General features: G+C 39.1%; 1 protein-coding gene across 1 annotated transcript in view; it reads right to left on the reverse strand.

The window, feature by feature from the left end:
- Positions 1-23265, reverse strand: part of ALK (ALK receptor tyrosine kinase) — a gene marked incomplete at both ends in the record, with an annotated part of 722117 nt that overhangs the window by 47804 nt on the left and 651048 nt on the right. Inside the window, 3 exons of the mRNA XM_083376785.1 lie at positions 14947-15091; positions 17082-17213; positions 22585-22732. Coding sequence (XP_083232911.1) covers positions 14947-15091; positions 17082-17213; positions 22585-22732 — 425 coding nt within the window. The remainder of the gene's footprint in view (positions 1-14946; positions 15092-17081; positions 17214-22584; positions 22733-23265) is intronic.

Below are 23265 nucleotides of genomic sequence, written 5' to 3' on the forward strand. Positions count from 1 at the left end.
GCACAGACCAGCAGGATAAAATCAAGCTTCCTATATGAAGTGTTTGTACAGGTTTCCTAAGAAAGGCTAAACATTTCCTTGGGCTTTGTATGCAGGCTTGCACATATACATTTAACAATTCTCTTAAGACAACAAAACCTTGACTCTTAACCTAATTCTGTTCATCACATTACAAAGCAGTCCTACGATATACACAAACTGGAAGAAGTCTTTATGATGTTACTGAGCCAGTTAGATTCATGGAGTATGGACCTGTCTATAAATATATCCATTCAAATAATTTATATCTTACTGGCATGTGAGAAAGAAATACCCTCTAATTAGTGTTTAAGTACATGTAAAATATTAAATCCAAGTAAAACACATTTGCCTGTTTCAGGAATTGAATTTCTTGGACCAAGGCTATTGGTGTATATGTGTGTGTGTGTGTGGTGTATGTCCCTTGGTATGTAATAATCAATATGAGGAAACTTATAACATCTCCTGTTCCCAGCATACATGTATAGTTGGTGCATTTGGAAATAATCCAAGGGATTAAAAATAGGGTTCCAAAATTCAGGTTTTCCTTTCAGATGAACCAGGATTTAGTTCTTGCCACCTCCAAGTAAAAGAGCAGATAACCACTAATGAGAACTTCTTGAAAGCCACCACCAGACGGAGTGGATAAGATTGGAACAAATCTTTTGACAGCTAAAATTTATCTGGGACTTTATAATGGGCATGATGAGAACACAAATTGTCTGAGATTCTACGTCTTGAGATTTAGGACTATACTAAGTTTAAGAAATTAAGAAACTGTAGGATTTTACTTTTATAGCAAAGTTTCTGAATGTTTTTCATTTCAAAATTATGATGCCACCAATTTTCAGCTACAAAACTGTGCTGCCAAAAAAAAGGCTACATGTAGGAATGCAAATTGCTGTCCCCTAGACAATTTGGACAAACAACCTGTTCTAATATCTAGTAGATTCCTTGTCACTAAATTGTACAATAGAATTAAGCATAGTGTAGGTTAGAGGCAGCCCAGAACAAATGATCTATCTGTAATAATTTAATGCTCTTTATAGTTTCTCTTGCCTAAGGTGAACGAGTGATAAAAAAATATCATTTTTGTTCCTCTATGGGTCTTATTCAAGATAATAAAAAAAGCATTTCCTATAGAAATGCTTTCAAAGGAGAAGAGAATTTGGGAGAAATGCTCATGAGCCAAGTGTGATTTTTTTGGACTTCTTTTGTTGTTTAAGGTGGCTAAGGTTTATGTCTTCAGGGTCCTGAAATTTCCAGGAGCTTTGCTTCACTTAAATCCCAAAGCAAATGACCATGTAGCAACTTTTTCTAGTGAACTTTTTCACTCCTGTTGAAGAGGTGTTGAGAAATTAAGAAACTGAAAGATTTTTCATTCCCTGAAATATGATCAGTCATATGAGTTATCTGAAATTTGTTAGAGAACACTGAAAGGTATTTTTTGTATATTTTTTCCCTGTTGGCTAAAATAGATAGCTACAATACAAATCTCTTCTTTTTTCTCATATACACACAGAAGAGAAAATTGCAGGGAACAATGTCAACAAGCAATTATAATCCTAACAAAATGGGAAAATGCGCATTGTATAAAGTTATTTTTTTTTCTATCTACTTTACCTGACATTTGGACTTGTCTTCCTTTGTGATAAATATAGTACATTTTAAAGCTCCTAAGCCTTGTAAATTATTTTCCATTTTTTGGTGGTACTTAGTCCCGCATTATGGGTTTTTAATTACACTTTTGTGTCTGTTCACTCCTGCTGTTTTATTACTCTCTATTGTTATCCCTTTACTTGTTTTTAGCCCATTTCATTTGTTTCCATGTCAATGTATTTTTATGCAAATGATTTAGAAATAACAATTTACACATTATTTAAAAAATGTTTATGCAAGCTGACATTGGAAAAACAAATAATGTGAAATATGGCATTAGAAATTAAAATAAGTAACAAAACATCACACACTGATGCTCTGAAACATTATCACAATCTGATCTGTCTAAAGCCTACAGGAACAGCTGCCATGATATTTATAGAAAGGCAAACCCTTGGGCTTAAGGTATTCTGGAAATACAATTAAATACATCTGGGGGGGGGCACTGAATTAGTACAAAGCAGACTTAAAGGCATAAAACCTGTTTCTAACTGCATCCCAGTAAAATAATTATATGTCATTCAGCAGTAACTTTGACAAGAGATGCAGAACATAACTTTAATACATATCATTGCAGTTTTTTTAAAAAACAAACTTGTCTTAACAGGGAACAGAAATTGCACAACAAATTTTTGCCTGTTTTTCTAGCAGTACCATGTTTATATTTCTTTCACCCTTTCCTCTTCGGGATTGCTATTATTATTATGGCTCATTGCAGTCAGCCAGATGTTCAAACTGGATTTGGCATTTTTAATCAATCTAATGAGTCCTTCCCAAGAACCTGGAATAGGCAGATGTTGATGTTTGATGGTGTTAAAGGTATCATCACAAGATGTAAGATGAGATTCTGAGTAAATCCGCCTTTTGCAATTATTATTACTATGTTTGGTTGCAAAGTCAGCCAGAGGTTTAGACTGGATTTGGCATTTTTGTCCACCTAAAGAACCCTTCTCAAGTTTTTGTTGTTTGATGGTGTTAAAGGCTAGGGTTAGGTTCTTTGTCTTCTATTCTACTATCCCCTGGTATTGCTACATCAATTATCCACACTTTCTTCTTTTCAACCACTGTTATAAGCCAAGAGTTTATCAGTTTGTATACAGAAATCGCACAATATTTTGACCTGTTCATTTTCAACTACTTTTCGAATTCTATGATCCCAACAATTTTTCAGTATTGGGTTCGTGATAATTTTTACAGATGTTCCAATGAATTATTTTTGGCAACTGCATCATGTCATTGTTTATTGTTTATAGTTTGTGCATCTTCTTGCGCAAGCTGAATATGTGATTTACTGTTTCCTCTGCTTCTTTGCACAATCTGCACTTTCAATCATTTGACAATTTTAAAGTTCTAGCCTTAACTGCATTAGTACAAATAGCTTGGTCTTGACCAACTAAAATCTAGCTTTCACTATCTTTTTTTTAATATTCCAAATGTAAGCTATTGCCAGGTTTTATTTTTTATCTACTTTGCCCTCCGTCTTTTGTAGAAATTGACTATGCAATGTTTTTCCCTTGCCAGAGTTCCGTGAATATTTTTATTACATTATTTCAATATTCATATTTTGATTTTGCATATTCAGCAAGTTCCAACTTTTAACTTGCATTGGTGCTTGTTCTTGGCTGCTTTTCACATAGTCAACTGATGTATACTTTTCTTCTTTGACAGTTTGTTGCCTTGAAATACACCTCTGCCTCCATTTCTTTTTTTTTGTAATATATTTTATTGATTTTTTTTAAAAAAAACATAAATCACTTAATAATTGGTGAACAGTGCGTTGTCTGGATTACATTTGTAAAACAATCACTAACAATTGATTTCTATAATCCATGATCCACATAATAGTTTTAGTTGATTTCCTTTTCCCAAAATATCCTCTTTAGCAAACATTGATTTAATACAATTCTTATTGTTTTGATAGATAATAAAATATATAATTTTTCCCAATAGTCCTAAAAATAATAATCACATCAATATAATATTTCTTTTCTGTGCAATCACTCTGGTTGCCTTATCATAGGTCCTGTTACAGTCCTTATTTTAATTTGTTTCTCCCACCAAATTCTAGATATTCTTACTGGTTAAGATTTTCTCAAAAATTAATTACATTTAAGAATTTAACTCTATTTTTCCATATGAACCATCTCACACTTTTACATTTTTTAAGGAATAGATAAAACAGTAAAAAAAAGAAAGAAAAGCAAGAGTAAAGAAACATAAAAAATAACATACTACTTAAAATATATATCCCCCTAAGCTAATATGTATTTACTTCCTAAATTTCTTATTCTTTTTAACCATAATTAAAAATGTTTAATCTTCAAACATTCCATTTAATACATCTAGTCATCTACTCCTTAACTCTTATTCAAAACATTTTTTATCCATTATAATTTTCTTAAATTCAATCACTATTAAATATCTAAAACATTTCCTTTATTTAAGTCATTTCAACTTTTTATATTACTCATATCAAGAAAGAGAACAAAAAAGGGAAAAAAAGCATACTATATTATATTTAGAGAATTCATCCTTCTTAGAGTGACATATATATTCCAAAACTTTTCTATTTCTTTAACTATATTCAAACAAATGTTTTTTTAATGTATTCTCTCTGGTAAGTCCCATCATCTATTTTCTCAGTTTCCACTTTAGTCTTTTTCTTTTGCCCAGTGTCTTTCTTAATCAATGTATTTTGCTGAATCAAAATGTTTTTCCATGTGTTAGTAAATGTTGCTGTAGATATAAAAAGTAAATCAGGAGAAGTGTCTTTGTATGGGACTTCTGCCTTTCCATGTTTGTTGAAAATCTTTTTCTTTCTCTCTTATTTTCTTTTTCTCCGACATCTCTACAGTCCATTTTATCCAATCTGTTTTCTTATCCTCAGATTTATTTTGTAATCATAAGGGATAAGTTCTTTTCCAATTCTTGTGAATTTTTTTCTACTAGGATTAAATCATGTTTCCTTGTTTTGTTAAGTTCTATCTTTAAGTCTCTATTCTCAATTCTATATCTGTTTATCTGTTTTATCTGCTCCTTCTCTGTTGTTGTTTACTGGGAATTTTTTTGTTGTTGTAGAGTTAACTTGGAAATAGATTGATTTATGTTTTCAAAGTTGTTTTGGATTTCTTTGTGGTTTAAAGTCATTGTTGTTAGAATTAGTTGCAGTATACTATACTGCTCAAAAAATAAAGGGAACACAAGATAAGACATCCTACTATTAAATACAGTACATTGTGTTCTTTAAGTGTTCCCTTTCTTTTTTTGAGCAGTATATATATCTCCTCCTGTGAAGTATTTATGTTTTCTTGATATGTTCTTTCTACATGTCTCTGATCCATGATAGCCAAGAATTTGAGTTTTTCTCTTCCTTTCTTTTCTTTGCAAATAGCTTTAGAGTCCCAATTAGATAGATATTTGTAATCCAAATAGTTCAGAAAATGTTTTCCCCCTGAAATTTATAATTCTCTCTTTGTCTACAGCCCAGATTATTGTCTTTTTTGTCACAGCTGTTCTTTGTTGTTAAAGCTTTGAAGGTCACAAACACAGGTTATTTTTTCCCAGATTTTGCCACGTCTTCTATTAAAGTTATAGCTGTCATAGTCTTCATCAGCCACTACGTATCAGCAACTATTTGTTTTTCAATTTCCAAAATGAACAATTATCTTTAGAATGAGAGTCTTAACCATTCAAGCAATTTTAGATTAATCCAGATTTAAGTTTTAAGTTTCAGGTTTTATATTTATTTCACTTCCATATATTTTGATCCTCCATAAAAAGATCAATTCGCTGCTTCCGTTAGTATAAGGGTGGGGCAGAAATCCCCCTCCTTCCCTTTCAGAGGTATTTTGCTTCTTGGGGATCTTTTCTAGGAAATTAAGCGTAAAATAGAAAAGAGAAGATTGAATTCCTCACCCAGTTTCAAGCACACTGTTCACAGTTGTGCTGGTTAGTGCTTTTGGACTTTGGTTGCTTGTAGCTTGGGCTGGTTGATGCAATATGGCCAGCCTTTCTCCTGTCGAGTTAGAAGGCTTTCCCCAAGTCGAACGGAAGGGCTGCTGCTGTTCCAGAATTGCTGGAGCACCCTTCTTTCTTCATTGCCTCTCCAGGGTGACTTAGACCCATTTAGGGTCCCCTGGCAGGGCAAAACTTGCCATGGGGGTGTGGAGAATCCACAAGCCCACAACTGCTTGCTACCGTGCAAAATCTTTGCCTCCATTTCTGCAGGGCTGGTATAATCTATCAATATCACTGTGGGGATGTAATGAATAATGAATAGGTTTTCTTATATTTTGGTCCAAACTGTCCTGTTCAGCTTATGTTAGGTTAATAATTCTAGCAGTTTATTGTTATGGTCTAGGTATTCATGGCCTTGATGTTTCTTCCATTCAATTTTGTCACTCTTTGGATGTGTTCTTTAGTAATCACTTTTTAAACTTGGCCATGCTGGATGTTATCCAGTTATAAAATTACCAGCACTTGTAGGTTTCATCCTGATAGCTTCTGATAGTTTAGCCATTTAGCCCAATTTATTGCTACCACAGCACATTTTTTAGGCCAAATTCCATCACTATAGCTGTGCTAAAAAAATTTTTTGCAGTCTTTTTCAATGAAGGATTTCAATTTCTGATTTTTCCATAAAGCTTCAGATCATCCATATAAAGCAAATGTGAGATTTTGTTAGGATTTTTTGCTGTGTGGTAGACAAGATTTGTTTTCTTCAAAATTGCTGAAAGTGGGATCATTAGCAGTGGCAAATAGTAAGAATGATGATGAGTAGCTCTGGAAGATGCCTCCTCTAATATTGAGAAGACCATATTTTTCATTTCCAACTACCAATTTGTCTTCCACTGTTTCATTACTTTTTTCATAAACATTTTAATATTTTTATTACTAATGGTTGCTTTCAAACATTTGATGATCCAACTATGTGATAATGAATCAAATGTCTACTTTTGATTAGAAAAATAGAAGAAGTAGGTTCTTTTGAAGCTAGTATATTGTGGGATAGACAGCACCACCACTAGGTAGGTTTGGAACTGGCTGACAAAAATTGTACTCAGTGTGTAGTCCTCAATGAAACTACATCCACACAGAGGGAAGTAAACAACAGGGTATCCCACTGGTTCTGTATGAGGCCCAGTACTCTTCAATATCTTCATAAATGATCTAGACGAGGGGATTGAAGGGGAACTCACCAAATTTGCAGAGGATACTAAGTTAGCAGGAATAGTCGATGCTCCAGAAGAAAAGCTCAAGATCCAAACAGATCTTGACAAACTTGAACACTGAGCCCTATCTAACAAAATGAAATTTGTAGATAATTAAGGTTCTACACTTAGGTAAGATAAACCAACTGTATAGGTAAACACTAGGTGAAACTTGGTGTAATGCCAGTAAATGCAAGAGGAATGTTGGAGTCCTAGTGGACAATCACTTAAATATGAACCAACAGTTTGCGGCAACAGCTAAAAAAGTCAACACAGACCTAGGCTGCATTAATAGAGGGGGTTAAACTATTTTCCAAAGCATCAAATGGCAAGGCAAGAAATACTGGTTGGAAACTAACCAAGGAGAAAATCAACCTAGAACTAAGGAGAATTTTCCTAATGGTGAGAGCAATTAATCAATGTATTAGTTTGCATTCAGAAGTTGTGGGTGCTCCATCATGGAAGGCTTTGAAAAAGCCATTTGTCTGAAATGATATAGGATCTCCTGCTGAAGCAGGGAGTTGGACTAGAAGACCTCTGAGGTTCCTTCCAACTGTATTATTCTGTGTTTTATGTCTTTTTTTAAAATAAAGTTTTATTATTTTTTAACAGAATTCAATAGTAATCATTTGACAAAAACGTGTTGTCTGAGTATCTTATTCACTAATACAAATTAAATTCCTAAACCCTAAATCTTTTCTCTAACCATTGATAAAATAGGTCCCAAGTTTGAAAATATCTGGTTTCTTCTTTTTCTTTCAACCTAGTAAGTCTGTCCATTTCCACACAATCAAGTATTTTTTTATTATTTCTTCTCATGGTATTTCTTCATTCTTTCAATATTGTGCAAATATAATTCTTGCTGCTGTTATCACATGTAGAATCAAATATGTACTTTGCTTATCAGGTTTTTCTGGCATTATACCTAGTAAAAAAAAATTCAGATTTATAGTCTATGTCTTTTTATAATCAATCTAGACCATGTGTAAATTGTTTTTTGGGATTTTGCAATTCTCCAAAACCATTATATATGTTATTTTCTTCTAAATAATTGGATGTTGTCTGCTATTATGACTATGAATAGTGTAAACATTATAGGTAAGCATGTTATCAGCCAGTAGTTTCCTGGTGTTATCCTTTCACTGGGTTTTCTTTTAATCAGACAGATTTTTGCCAGTTATTAATCAGCTGCCTATGTTTCCTTTATGCAATGCTTCATTAAGCTGTTTAGGTATAATTGGATGTATGTTAAGCCAGATATTTAAGACAAAAGCATCCAATTAATCATTTCCAAGAGATGTCCAGTTTTTAATCCTTTTATTTGATTTTTACCTATTTATTCTGTTATTATTTGTTCTTCCTTTTGATTTTTACTAAATTCATCCTCAAATTCTTTTATCCATCCAGCATTTTTATTAATCTTTTTGAGTTTCCCATTGATCTTTCCAAAATGGTATTGTTTCCTCTTTGTTTGGTTTTCCATTTTCAGAATTTTTGTTATCATTTATACTTTAGTAGAATCTCCTTTGCTCTGATTGAAATAGCTGATTTTGTTTAAATTGGTTGATTTGTGCCTCATAGTATTCCATTTTCATAGCTATTGCTATTATTTCTTGCTTTATGATTTCTAAAGCTTCTTCATTTTTTTTTGGATGCTAAAACAATATTTTCTGATTAGGCTGGTCTTCATCCTTACATTCTTTACTTTTTGCTCTTTCATGTTCTTTGTATTACTTGTATCTGGTCTTAATTTCTTTATCTTGACCTCCAATCTGATCTTTGACTTTGGGATTGAATATAAAGTTGCTTTTGGTTTTCTAATTTTGAAACCCAGTGCTTCTGTAACCACCATTGCTGTACTGTAGGCATCGACTTCCCTCCGCCCTGTGCGTTCCCACAGAGAGGGCCTCCTCAGGGTGCCACCAGTCAGAGAATGTCGACTGGTGGCCCCCAGGGGGAGATCCTTCTCTGTGGGCGCCCCGGAGCTATGGAATCAGCTCCCAGTTGAGCTCCGGACGGCGCCCGACCTTCGCTCCTTTTGCCGCGAGCTAAAAACATACTTTTTTGAACAAGCTGGCCTGGCCTGATGAAGGGATTGGGGGGGGTTGTTATGGTTATTTTATTGGGTTTTAAAGATGTATTTTAGTATGTGGGCATTTATTTAATCTTGTTTTAACTTTTGTAATCTGTATTTTTATTCTTGCCCTGTTCACCGCCCTGAGTCCTTCGGGAGAAGGGCGGTATAGAAATAGTATTAAATAAATAGTATTAAGTTCTTGATTAAGTTCTTAGTTAAGTTTTTTGTGGGGTTAGGGAGGGGGGAGGGAGAAGACTATGGTTGCGCGGGAAAGGCACGCCTTCCAGCCACCATAACGCATGCCAGGCCCACGGCCGTTCGCGACGGCGTACAACGAGGACCAGTTGCCGATAACACCCAGTGGCATACTGACAAACGTCCCATCCCTAGGATGGTGGGGAATGGCAGAAGGTGCACAGACAGAGGGCCGTATCGTCACCGGGAGTGTCATCTCCGCCCTGTACAGGCGGTGAGACGCTCCGACCCTCTGTTCTCCCCCGGAGGACCCGGGAGCAAAGGTGCGCACCCTCCCATGCTAAGGCTGGTCTACCTGAATGCAAGGTCCGCAGCTAACAAAGCTCACCTCATTCGTGACCTAGTGGAGAGTGAGCATGCGGACCTGGCCTGCATCACGGAAACCTGGCTGGGCCCAGAGGGGGGTGTTCCTCTGGTTGACCTCTGCCCGCCAGGTTTCCAGGTACTGCACCAGCCCCGGGCTCATGGGAGGGGCGGGGGAGTGGCAGTTATCATCAGGGAATCCCTTAGCCCGCAAGAGACCACCGTACCTCAGATGGTCGGGTGTGAGTCTCTCCTACTGAGATTTGGCCCAGGGGCGCAGTTGGGTCTGCTGCTGGCGTACCTACCACCTAATCGTGCAGCGGCGGCCCTACCCGAGCTACTCGATGTCCTCTCAGGGTTGGTGGTTGAATTCCCAAGACTCATGGTCTTGGGCGACTTTAATCTACCGTCCCTGGGAGGATCGTCCGAACTGGCTCGGGAGTTCATGGCTTCCATGACGGCCATGGACCTGTTGCAAATAATTTCTGGGCCGACTCATGAGAGAGGCCACAACCCAGACTTGATGTTCTTGTCTGGACGGTGGCGTGATGATGTCGGTGGGGGTGCCACAACTATTACGCCCCTGTCATGGACCGATCACCACCTCCTGCGGCTAGACTTCCCCCTTGCCACCCCCCACCGTGGGTGCACGGTGCCAGTCAGATGGTACCGCCCTAGGTGCCTAATGGACCCTGATAAGTTCCAGGCAGCGCTTAGGGACTCGCATGCACCCCCTGCTCACAGCTCGGCGGAAGCCTTAGTGGAAGCCTGGGAAAAGGCAGCCACGGAGGCTCTGGACCGAGTTGTACCCTTGCGGCCTCTGACCTGGCGCAGATCCCAGCGAGCCCCATGGTTCACCGAGGAGCTCCGGGAGATGAAGCGTCGGAGACGGGGCCTAGAGAGCCGTTGGAGGGCCAGTCGATCCGAATCCGACCGATTGCGACTAAGAATCCTCACCAGGTCTTATCTCGCTGCGATAAGGGTGGCAAAATCCAACTACTTTTCCACCCTCATCGCGTCCGCAGATAATCGCCCGGCTGCCTTGTTCAGGGTGACTCGCTCCCTATTAAACCAAGAGGTGAGGGAGGAACCCTTGCAGGGTCGAGCCGAGGAATTTGGTCAATATCTGCTGGATAAAATCGCTCGTATTCGAACTGGTCTGGACTCCAACTGGGCTGAGATGGAAGAACAAGACATGGACAGTCTTGTCGACGTCATCTGGGAAGAATTTGATCCTGTAACTCCTAAGGAAGTGGACAGGATTATGAGAAGGTTGAGCTCCTCCACATGCTTACTGGACCCGTGCCCTTCCTGGCTGGCCTATGCGGCTCGAGAGGCGACACGAGGCTGGTTCCTAGCGGTCATCTCTGCTTCTCTGAGTGAGGGTCACTTCCCCACCGCCTTGAAGGAGGCGGTGGTGAGACCTCTCCTCAAGAAGCCCACCTTGGACCCATCCTCTTTGAATAACTTTCGTCCAGTCTCCAATCTTCGCTTCCTTGCGAAGGTTGTTGAGAGCGTGGTGGCGCACCAACTTCCTCAGATCCTGGATGAAGCGGTTTATCTAGACCCGTACCAATCGGGTTTCAGGCCGGGCTACAGCACGGAGACGGCATTGGTCGCTCTGATGAATGATCTCTGGAGAGCCCGGGACAGGGGCCATTCCTCTGTCCTAGTCTTATTAGACCTCTTGGCGGCTTTCGATACCATCGACCATGGTATCTTGCTGCGACGCCTCAGGGGACTGGGAGTGGGAGGCACGGTTCTGCGTTGGTTCTCCTCCTTTCTCCAGGGTCGCTCGCAGTCGGTGCTGACAGGGGGACAGAGGTCGACCCCGAGGCCTCTCGCTTGCGGAGTCCCTCAGGGGTCGGTCCTCTCGCCTCTCCTGTTCAACATCTACATGAAACCGCTGGGTGAGATCATTCGCAGTTTTGGAGTAGGGTACCATCAGTATGCTGATGACACCCAGCTTTTTATCTCAACTCCTAACAATATCAGTGATGCCCTAGACGTGATGTCCCGCTGCCTGAAAGCGGTCCGGGAATGGATGGGGAGAAACAGGCTTCAACTGAACCCAGACAAGACTGAATGGCTGTACGTACCGGCAAGCCAGGAGGTTCAGAACGTCCCACTGCTTAACATTCGGGACAAGTTACTTCCCCCTGCTGATAGGGCCCGCAACCTGGGTGTCCTCCTAGACTCGCAGCTCTCCCTGGAAGACCACATTGGAGCTGTGACCAAGGGGGCCTTCTCCCGGGTTCGACTAGTTCGCCAACTACGGCCTTATCTAGACCTGGATTCCTTACGTACAGTCACCCATGCCCTTGTGACATCTCGCCTAGACTATTGTAACGCTCTCTACATGGGGCTGCCCTTGAGATCCACTCGGAAGCTTCAACTGGTGCAAAGTGCGGCGGCACGGACACTCTTGGGAGCCTCCCGATACTCCCATATCACACCTCTCCTCCGTGCGCTGCACTGGCTTCCGGTTGCCTTCCGTGTGAAGTTCAAGGTGCTAACAATGACATTCAAAGCCCTACATGGCATGGGTCCGGACTACCTACGGGAGCACCTTCTGCCGATGTCAGCACCCCACCGTCCTGTGCGCTCCCACAGAGAGGGCCTCCTCAGGGTGCCACCGCTCAAGGAATGTCGGCTGGTGGCCCCCAGGGGGAGGGCATTCTCAGTGGGTGCGCCAGCCCTCTGGAACACCTTACCTACCGAAATCCGGATGGCCCCTGACCTCCGTACCTTCCGTCGCGACTTAAAAACTTTTTTGTTCCAGCAGGCTGGCCTGGCATGATAGCGTTAATTGGGGTCCCAGTTTGTGTTCATTAGTGTTTCTTATTATTTTATTGTTCGGTCTGTATACTTCGTCCTTCCTCTGTACACCGCCCCGAGTCCCTCGGGAGAAGGGCGGTTTATAAAAACTAATAAAATAATAAAATTAAATAAAAGCTGATTGGTCTATTCAATGGATATTTTAATCCTTACAAGGGTGTTTTAATTGGGCATTGGTTTAATTTCTTTTTAATTTTTGTACTGCTATTTATATATGCCCTGTGAACCGCCCTGAGTCCTTCGGGAGAAGGGCGGTATAGAAATCAAATAAACTTAAACTTAAACTTAAACTATTGTAAGAATTACAATTCCTTCATTATAAGTGCCAGATCTTTGGGGGACTCAACTTTCAATGCTGGCAGTTTTTCTACTGATCATTCTGCTTATGCCATAATTTTCTTTTTTAATTCTTCGGAGGGTGGGTGGATGTCAGTATGTTTCAGTGCTGGCCATTACTGGTTTTGTTGTTGTTACTTTTTCTAAGTTACCATTTCTGTAGTTCATATCAGCTGTTTTTTATATTTTCAATTGTTATGAGTTTTTTCTACTATTCTACTATTGTTGATCACATAGTCAGCCAGACATAATAAACTGTCATTTATTTTTCTTTGTGCAACTAAACAAAGTATTTTATTGCCTACATCTACATCCAGTACACAAGATTATTGAAATATCTGTATCTTCATTTGCTTTAGAAAGGTCAAAACCTGCATATCCTTGGGACAACCTGTTGGTGGTCACATGCTGGCGATGGGAAAGAATGTGTCCAAAGGAAGGCAGGAAGGCAGGAAGGCAGGAAGGCAGGAAGGCAGGAAGGCAGGAAGGAAGGAAGGAAGGAAGGAAGGAAGGAAGGAAGGAAGGAAGGAAGGAAGGCAGGAAGGAAGGAAGGAAGGAAGGAAGGAAGGAAGGAATGTTAGGGCTGCTATCGTTACTTTTTTTTACCATATTCTGTGGGCCCATCTGTCTCCCAAACAACATGTGCTCAGGGAAGCAGTGGGCAACTCTTATCAGAAGCCTGATCTGATCAGTCTCAGAGTTTTTGCATTACCAGAAGCAGAATGTTACACAATCTGAGCACCTTTTAAGTTCATATTTTGAAGGAGTTTGGGCAATTAGAAAGGGAGAGAAGGGAAGAAGCATTGACTGAATAGAATACCTACTAAAATGGTTATTATATTAGAAATAAAGATCATGAAACCAAGCTAATGTGGATATCTGGATTGTTTGCAAGATCATTCTAACTTAGCACAAACCAAGAATAAGTAGAATATATTATTGCCTTTACCCCCATAGTCAGCAGCAGGGATTATGTTACTATTCTTAAAGATAAATTGCCCATAAATCTTGCTCTAGTATTAGGTAGATACTGTCAATGCTGCTAACACTGAATGTTATTGCTTGACAAGAGATGAAGAAGTAGCCATTTCATATGTTAAACTTGTGTATTGCCTTAAGACATTGAATTTAAGGTTGGGAGGGGGGACAAGTAGGATTGTACTTTCAAGGCCATCTCTAACTAAAGAAGATAAGACCTTGGCGGGTTTTCTAATGGAAGGAAAACTGATTCTTTAAATTAATTGGAGAATATGATTAATGACAAAATTAGAAAGGTGGAGAATTGTGTTTTAATATATTGTGCAAGGGGCGGAGATTTCAGATTCCAGCTTCCTTCGAGCAAGCATTTGCCAGTGTATTAGGCTAATAAAGGACTTTTAAGGTAAACAATGCCTCAGACTCACTGAAAAAGCCCATACGTCAGAAATTTGACAGGTACATTAGGACTCTGAAAGAATAACAGAGCAAAAGTTCCCTTTTTAAAGTATACATTATTGCAGAAGCATTTTTAAAATCCCGTGTTTATCTATAGAAATAAAAATAATTAAAAATATTTAGAGGTGGATTGTTTTGCAAAAATTATTGCTCTTTCACGAACAATGAAACAGGATACATATATATTAAAATAATTTAAATCTATTAACTGCAAATACAAACTGCTGCTATATGTTGTAAATATAAAAGATAGCTAAATCTGTATTGAATAATCTTCACTCTGAGTTTATTTGTTCTCAAGCTCTGGTGGAAGAAATCACTCTGATTAATTGGTCAAAATATCATTTATATTTTTTCTGCTTCTCAAGCACTGTATATATTCCAAAGCATATCATTCTCTTTGAACAAATCTCATGAATATTTATAAATTAGGCAAAGTAACATGAATAATGCTGCAAAATAGTAGGGGAAGAAAATGACAGCTGTAGATTTTAAGTTCCCACCAATAGTGCTCCAGCAATCCTTCTTCACTAATGTTAATGGCTGTGATCCAAACATTTTTATGAATGTAACAAGAGAGAACCATATGGATAGTGTGAACCTGGTCTGATGAATTGACACTGCAGCAGTTCCCAGGCTGAGGACACTGACTGCTGCTTTTCCAACAGACAACCCTTGTTTTTCAGGCAACGGAAATAGATCAGCTGATGCCACATGTCTACTCTGACTGCTTCAAAATTCCTTTGTGGATCATAAGCCATGGCTTTTACTAAGTCTTTTGTTAAGCCTGGGAAAGAGGTTGGAACAATTTCTTACCTGCGGCTCCAGATTTCCCATTGAACCCTGGAATAGATATATCATCCTCCAGCCTTTCATGGTTTAATACATAGGCTTTGGCCCTGTAGGCTCTGCCACCTCCTCCTGCTGCAATGATCAAGGGCACTGGCTTTCCGTTCTCCATCTTCAAAGGCAGAAATAAAATGAGAGTTTAACTGTGCCAGGTGTGCAAATAAAAAGTGTGTTCCTTATGTGTAGGGTGCACTTCACAACTCCCACAGGGCTGTAGATTGATCTAAATTACTGTTGCATTTTTTATGCACAGTGAACCCTTGATTTAACAAATCTTGGCTTAATACATTTTGGATGCTACAGGCATTTTTTTTTGGATGCTACCCACAATTTACAGATGCTTTTTTTCCCCCAGAATAGACCAGACAGCAATTGCTTCTGTGCCTGTATTGGCAATCTTGATGGGCTGGTATTTTTTATTTTAGGTATTCTGGCTTTAATTTTGAAGTGCTGCTACTGTGGCTTGAAAGGCTTCAAAGAATCCAATGGTGGACAGAAAAAGCAATTTTAGAATATATTAGTCAATTCTCTAGTTGATCAATTTATGAACTGCCTCACTCCTCTGCAAATAATGCATAATGCAATACAGATAAAAATTCAATGATACACGCCAAAACCAAAACACAATAACAATCGCAGTGTCACTGGTGGTCACAGAACTGATTTTGGTTGTGGTCTTCTGGACTAGCCAGGCTTAATCATTCCCCAGTTGGCTATAAGATTGGAAGCTATCCTTGCCCTGATGCCTAAATTATTCCAAAAGATGGAAGAAACCATTACGAATGCCTCTTCAATACTCCCTCGCTTTTGTACCTATTGATAAGAAGTTACTTTCTGCAAGCAGTCTCTGTTCAGAAGTTATGGTCACAAATATCTCCAGGCTCTGAGTCATATAGAGCTTTGTAGATGATAACCAGTGCCTTGAATTACTCTCAGAAATGAATTGTAGCCAATGTAGCTCCCATAAAAATAGTATTACATGACTGTACTGTCATTGTCTTATAAGCACATGGGGACCCACATTTTGCACCAGGTGAAGTTTCCAGGAGGTCTTTAAGGGCAATAGATCACATGTCAGCAATCTAATTGTGAAGTGTTAAGGGTATGAGCATTTGCCTTCATTATGTCCTGATCCAGATGGGCAAAAACCATCCAGCCCTGGTCTCTACTGCTTTTTCAGTAGGAGCTATGTAACCTGGTGACTATTTGGCTGCAAGTCTTTTTTCCCCTTTTAACTCTAACACAATGCAAGGTATATATTGGTATAAAAAAGAGACAGGCAACCCTTAAAAACTCAAACCTGTTCTTTGCAGCCCTTAACCTTGCATAAATGTTAAATATGGACCGTGACACTTAAGACATCCCTACTTTTTTTCCTATGATGTATTCCTATGCATTCCTATGAAGGAACTGCAATAAACCAAAACTTCTAAAACATTTAATATGCCAAGATAATGATTTAGAAGCTAACCAGCTTGTATAATGTGAGGTGATTGATGCAGTGTTAGGAATGACTCAGCATGAGTCTCTATCCCTTTAAGAGCTTGAGTATAAAAGGGAAGGCCTTGCTAGAGTCTCTCTCTCTCTTGTCCATTTCCTGCTGTAATTGCTGTGTATTGGAATTTGCTGAATTATCACATGTATGTATTTTGTTTCTAGTATATTTCTGGATATTGTAATATAAACCACCATTTAATACAAACCACTGTTTATTGTATTTACTCCTGGGTTACCTCAGCGCAATAAGACTGTGCATGGTCTGACATAATGCTTTGGGTACAGTACTAAACTGAAATTATTAAGAAAAAACCAGAAACAATGACTTCCTTGTGATTCCCTGTGATTGAAGAGAGAAGGTGTTGACAATGCAGGAACCAGGGGCTTTGCTTCAAGGATTACATTATTTCAGAGGTAGTTCCCCAAAGTCAGATTCTGAAAGAGCTACTCATTCTGTTTTTGACACCCTCAAATTTTCTGCTTGCCTTCTTCTCTTAATACAACCCAGTGTTAGAGAAATATTTTGCCTGAAAAAATCTCAAATTCAATCCTCTGCCTCCAAAAGAAGAGCCCATAATTAGAATATAAGGTAGTCCTTAATATACCTTAAATATGTAAGTTGCACCTCCTCCTCCACCTCCTCCTCCTGCCCATTCTTGGATGCTTCCATTTGCTTTAATTTCATCTTCAATCACATTATTCTCTCCACGGCAAACTTTCTGTATGGCATGATGGATCTGCAGATAAAACCCAGTAAACAAATTCAGATGGAGAAATTTCTTCTTGGCCTCCTCCATGGAAACCAGAGCTACTGAACCTATGTCATTCCAGGCCTAATTCTCAGCTTACACTTGGAGTAAAATGAGAAGAGTTCCAAAGTGAAAGTACTGTTTTCCCTAATCCAGTTGTCCTCCGTTGTACTAGAACTTTAAATTCTGGGATAATCAAGCTTTGTTGTCAAGTTTATCATCTGGCTATTTCAGGCTGTAGCTGAATCCTCTTTTGCATAAGGAACAGTTTGAAATTTGGTATGAAAAGGAGTGTGCTACTTTTCTTTTACTTCCCGATAAGTTTTGATTTTCGATTTTATTACAGGAAATACAGAATGATACACTAGAAAGCAATGAAGTAAGACATTCTGAGGCATGTCTAGAACAAGCCCAAGCCAATTGGCCTGAAACTGATAGTAGGTTACAGGTACTATGAAATAGAAATTAGGTTTTTGCCTGGCTTTTAACTGTGCTAATTTGCTGTTTAATGCAATGATAAAAGTGCTAGGTCAGGGGTGTCAAACCCGCAACATCACATGATGTGTCACAATGTATAGCGACTTTTTTGCCATTGCCGGCAGTGGGGTGGACGTGGTTTCACTATGATGCATCCAGCCCGTAGGCCAGCAGTTTGACACCCCTGTGCTAGGTAATTCCTCAGGCAATGGTGTATTTTTATTTGCAAAGAGATGATTGGAAAACAACTCCATCTTCCTGCAAGTAACCATTTGGTCTTCCTGAATATTTCAAGAGATATTTCATCAAAGCTTAATTATTAGAAATTATTTCCTAATGCACCACACTGCTCTACTGAGCTCAAAGAGTGACAGAGTTATGAATGTTGGGTCTGTCATTCTGCTCCTTGGCCCAGCAAGAAAACCTTGCTTCAACCTCAGCTGTATTGGGAAACAACACAAATTTTAATTGTATGTTGGCATACTATCTGTACTGTGAGACTCAGAAGTTTTGTATATTCTTTTCTAAAAGTAGGCTTACACACTGATGAAAAACTGGTTACTTTAGGTTGGTTCTCAGTCCATGTGGATGGGGATGTCTTATAAATATTGTTAATAAAATTTTACTGCCAGAATAGACATAACGTAAAAAAAGAAGAAGGATATATTCTGTTTCTAGGGAACTTCTAACATATAGATGAGAAATTACCTGTGACTGAATGCATTCATTCCAGAGCGTTTTCGGAGGTTGGAACCAAACCTGCTTGACATTGTAAGCATTGTTAAAATGCTTACTTATATTCCAGTGATACAGACCTGACTTTTCATGTTTGAAGGATTAGATTATGTTGAAGAATAATCATTGCAATAGGAATTTGAATTCATAATCTAACGCTCTAAGCACAGTGAACCCAAGTTCCTCTAGATGTTTTTGAACTACAGCTTGCCTAAGTTTTGAACTGGCCATGCAAGTTGGAGCCAATTTTATTTGTGCTGTTTTTCAACTTGTTTTATTTTATTGTAGAGTTTTTAATTGTTGTTAGATTCTCAGAGTCATGAATTTAAGATAGGCAGCCATAAACATTTAAATCAATCAGTCAATTATATTGCATCATTTGTTCATTACAATCCATTTTTCTGCCTCTGAACATGTTCATATAGTCACACAATATTTATATACTTCCTTGAATGTTTTATTCATTCATTCGTTCCTTCCTTCATCCATCCATCTATCCATCTTATATGCCACCTATGTCACCTGGAGGTGATTCTTTTGTAACTGATTGATTGCAACCCAAGGTTTTCTGTGTCAATGTTTTCAAAATCTGTAAGAAGGTAGGCATAGCATTGTGACCCAAACCCTGTCCCTTTTTTTATGCACATGCTACACTATTATACATATGGAAGGAAGAGATCTTGGATTGTGATACTGCAACTGTGTTTATGCAGATTTTCACCCCTACTGCAGATGCTGCTGTAGATACTTGATGGCTGCCAGATGACTGAGAAAATTATTTCCTTGAAAATCATTACACAGAACTACGTCCACGACTTGATACTGTTCCTTGTTAATTCAAACATCTTTCTCTTAGGGTTATCATATAAAGCACAGGCAGGAATTGGCCTCTACTTCAGATGTATTGTTTGAATACATCAGGCCATGCCATGTTATTTAGATCAATTTAATCTATAATCTATAAAAAGAAGAAAAGCACCTTTGGTCTTGCTTCATGCTTCACAATAAGAATTTCAGACCAAAGACAGAAAAACATGCATTATTATTACTCTGTAGCTTATTTACATTATTAACCAGCTACAATAATTTAACATTTACAAGAAGAAAAAAGAGAACCTAATCTGTACTAATTTACTAAACATATATCTTTTAAGTTTAATTTGTTGATCATTAGGAGCTTGATTAGAATTGGTCCTTCAAGGGCCATTTGATATCATAAGAAAACATCTACTAGCTGCATCCAATTCACAATTGGAGGAGGGGTGGCTAATCAAACAACTTCATGCAGTGACTCAAAGCTATTTAATTAGCCATTCGCTTCTCCAGTTGTGACACATCACAGCTGGATTCTTACACATGCACAAACAGACACATTAACACGCACAATGTATTTTATGTATATATATACTATGTATATGAAACACATTTCACAGCAAACACGTAACTGATTACAATGAAATCAGGTTAAAACTACTGCTACTACTTTCACAAAGTCAATACAATATCTTTGCCTTGATTACATTACTACTCAATAAATTCTTGTAAAGATTACAGTGGCCTGTAATTTAATGACTTCATATATTAGAGTATGCTGCAATGTCCAGATCATTGATACAAAATAACAGAATAACAGAATAACATAGTTGGAAGGGACCTTCTAGTCCAATCTCTTGCTGAGGCAGGAAATCCTATACCATTTCAGACAAATGGTTGTCCAATCTCTTCTTAAAAATCTCCAATGTTGGAGCACCCACAACTTCTGATGCAAGTTGTTCCACTGATTAATTTTCTAATTGTCAGGAATTTTCTTCTTAGTTTTAGATTGTTTCTTTCCTTGATTATTTTCCTTCCATTGCTTCTCCTGCCTTCAGGTACTTTGGAGAATAGGTTGACCCCTTCTTCTTTGTGGTAGCCCTTAGATATTGGAACACTACTATCATGTCAAGCACTATTTCTTCTCTTCATTATACTAGACATACTCAATTAATGCAATTGTTCTTCATATGTTTTAGCTTTCAGTCCCCTAATCATCTTTGTGCTCTTTTCTCTTTCTAGAGGAGGACTTTTCAACCTTTTCACCCATTGTACCACTTTTAGGATATGGCAACATCCGAGTACCACCAGTCACCTAGCAAGGTGTCAAAAACTTGATGACAAAAAAAGGAAAAAAGTGATAAAGTACAGGTAGTCCTCAACTTACAACAGTTCGCTTAGTGACTGTTTGAAGTTAGAATGGCACTGAAAAAAGTGACCCCCAAGCCACAGCCAAGCAAGACACCCTGCCCGCCTGATGGCGCTCTATTTCCTCTCCGAGGTTTTCATTGTTGTGAGCATTTCTGTTGAGGATTGGCAGAAGGAGTGGGGTGGGGGGTGTTTGGTTTTTATTCCCCCCCCATCTGCTGGGTGGTTGCAGCAGGTTTTAGTCACTTCACATGACCCTGGGACACTGTGACCATCATAAATATGAATCAGTTGCCAAACATCTGAATGTAAATCACAAGACCCTGGAGATGCTGCAACATTCCAGCTGATCGGTGCTTCTTCTGGGCTCAGCAGATGTGCTGGGATCAGTGCTGCTTTCCAGCTGATTGGTGCTTCTTCAGGGCTCAGCAAAAGCACCAGGATCAGTGCTGAGCTCCAGCTGGAGCCTGGCACTGATCTTGGTGCTTCCACTGAACCCTGACAGCCCCGAAGAAGCACCAATCAGCTGAAAAGCAGTGCTGATCCTGGTGCTTTCGCTGAGCCCTGACAGCCCTGCAGCTCAAGCTATCTCTCGCTCAGGATTGTGCAGGGCTGCCACTGGTTCAGCTCATTCCCCTCCCCCGCTACCACTTTTCTAGGATGGTCACGTACCACCTGCAAGGTGTCAATGTACCACAGGTGGTACCCGTACCACTGGTTGAAAAGCTCTGTTCTAAAGTCTCAACATCTTTTTTATATCATGGCAATCAAAACTGGATGCAGTATTCCAAGTGTGGTCTTACCAAGACATTATAAAGTCATACTAACACCTCATGTGATCTTGATTTTATCCCTCTGTTATTGCAGCCTAAGACTGCACTGGCTTTTTTTGGCAGCTGCAGCACACTTGGCTCATATTTAAGTGATTGTCTACTAGGACTTCAAGATCTGTCTTGCAGTTACTACTGTAGAGCAATGTACCACCTATATTACACCTATGCATTTGGGTTTTTTTTGTCTAAACATAGTTCCTTACTTTTTTCACCATTGAATTTCATTTTGTTAGATATCATGCCACCCCCATTTTCATTTGTTCAGGTAAAGCATAAATAACCACTGTCTAAATCTTAGCCATCCAAAAGATGCTCAAGACAAGAGCCCTGAAGAATACAAAGAGCAAAAGGATTGCAATTTAAAAAGATATCACTGAATATTTTCTGTATCTTGAAGTTCCCTTATAAAAAAATACATCAAAATTTAAAAAATAAATTTGAAAAAAATGTGTCTGAATCCACCATACTCATAACCCAGTTAAATCATTGTCCTACCATCTGTGTCCTCCCCTCCCCGTCCCCATTGTCTGCAGAAATCCAGCTGCCACATCTGGTGCTCTAGAACCAAGTAGACTTCCAGTTTGTACATTAAGATGCTTTGTGCATAATAACTCCCAAGATGAATGAATTTTATTTACTGGGTAAGTAGAGAGCTTGAGCAATTGTTACCACAGTACAAGTTTCTTGCCTGATACACAACCCATCAGCAATCACATCCATCTCATCCCCCTCCTCCACTAGACAGTTTACCCAGATGCTGCAGCAGCATTTTATACCAGAAATCAAATTCCCATTCAGAAGAACAGACTTGGCAAAATATGGACATCATTTCAAACCTCTGAAAATACATCGCCTGATGTGATGATAGGCTGTGTGCAGTCAGGAAGGCAGATGGAATGAGTGATCTACGTGGCACTTGGCAGAGAGCAGAGGAAATGTTTGTATGTGTGGTACAATCAGAACAGGCTATTTTTCCTGGGCCAGATACTTTTGTTGGATGATGGGAAGGATGTAATAACAGGCTAAAATCAATAGAACAAAGGCTGGGAAGCTCAGAATGCCACGTTTTTAGCAGCTGCACAGAAATGGGAAGAAAAGTCATCATAATAAATGGTGGAAGGATAATCACTTACACTAGGACAAGCATCTTCTCCTTGTTGTCCCACCAAGATATACAAGGTATCATTCTTCTCAAGTGGAAATATTCCCACGACATTCACACCATGTGATCTCATCATACTGTTTTTCCCTTTGCCACCAGCTGCTCCATAGCCTGAGATGCTACAAGTAAAAGAAAAACAAAAGAGAAAAAAGGCAAAAAGTCATAAGAGAAATACAATCAGAATTATTTATTCTGACCACAGAATAACCTGGTACAGATCCCCCCCACCCCAGGTTTGTCATTTTCTAAACCTTACATTTGCTTCATAACTAAGTGATTCTTCTTTGGTATATCTCAGTCACTGATTTAACTGGCCCAGAATCCATACACTTTCAAGATGATCAAAAGCTGGCAAAGGATTTGCTGAAAACATTGGCTCCCTAACTCCAAATGCTCATAAAGCAGAGGGGTTCTTGGAATCTGATCCGATGATGCTCATGTGTCACTTTCCATAACCCAAGCTATCATTCTTTAATAAGGCAGCAATTGACACACGAGAGGACACGATGGCCACGAGATAGCAGCTCCTGAACAGATGCTAGGAGGAGCAGGAGGCATTGAGCTGATTTTCAGCAGGAAACTGTAATGGCTAATGAGGTGCGCTATTCAGCAAGGCAAGCTGGCAGGGCTAATTGGCAGCAATTAGGGGCCA

This window comes from Vipera ursinii (genome assembly GCF_947247035.1).
Source record: "Vipera ursinii genome assembly, chromosome: 1".
NCBI classification, from domain to species: domain Eukaryota; kingdom Metazoa; phylum Chordata; class Lepidosauria; order Squamata; family Viperidae; genus Vipera; species Vipera ursinii.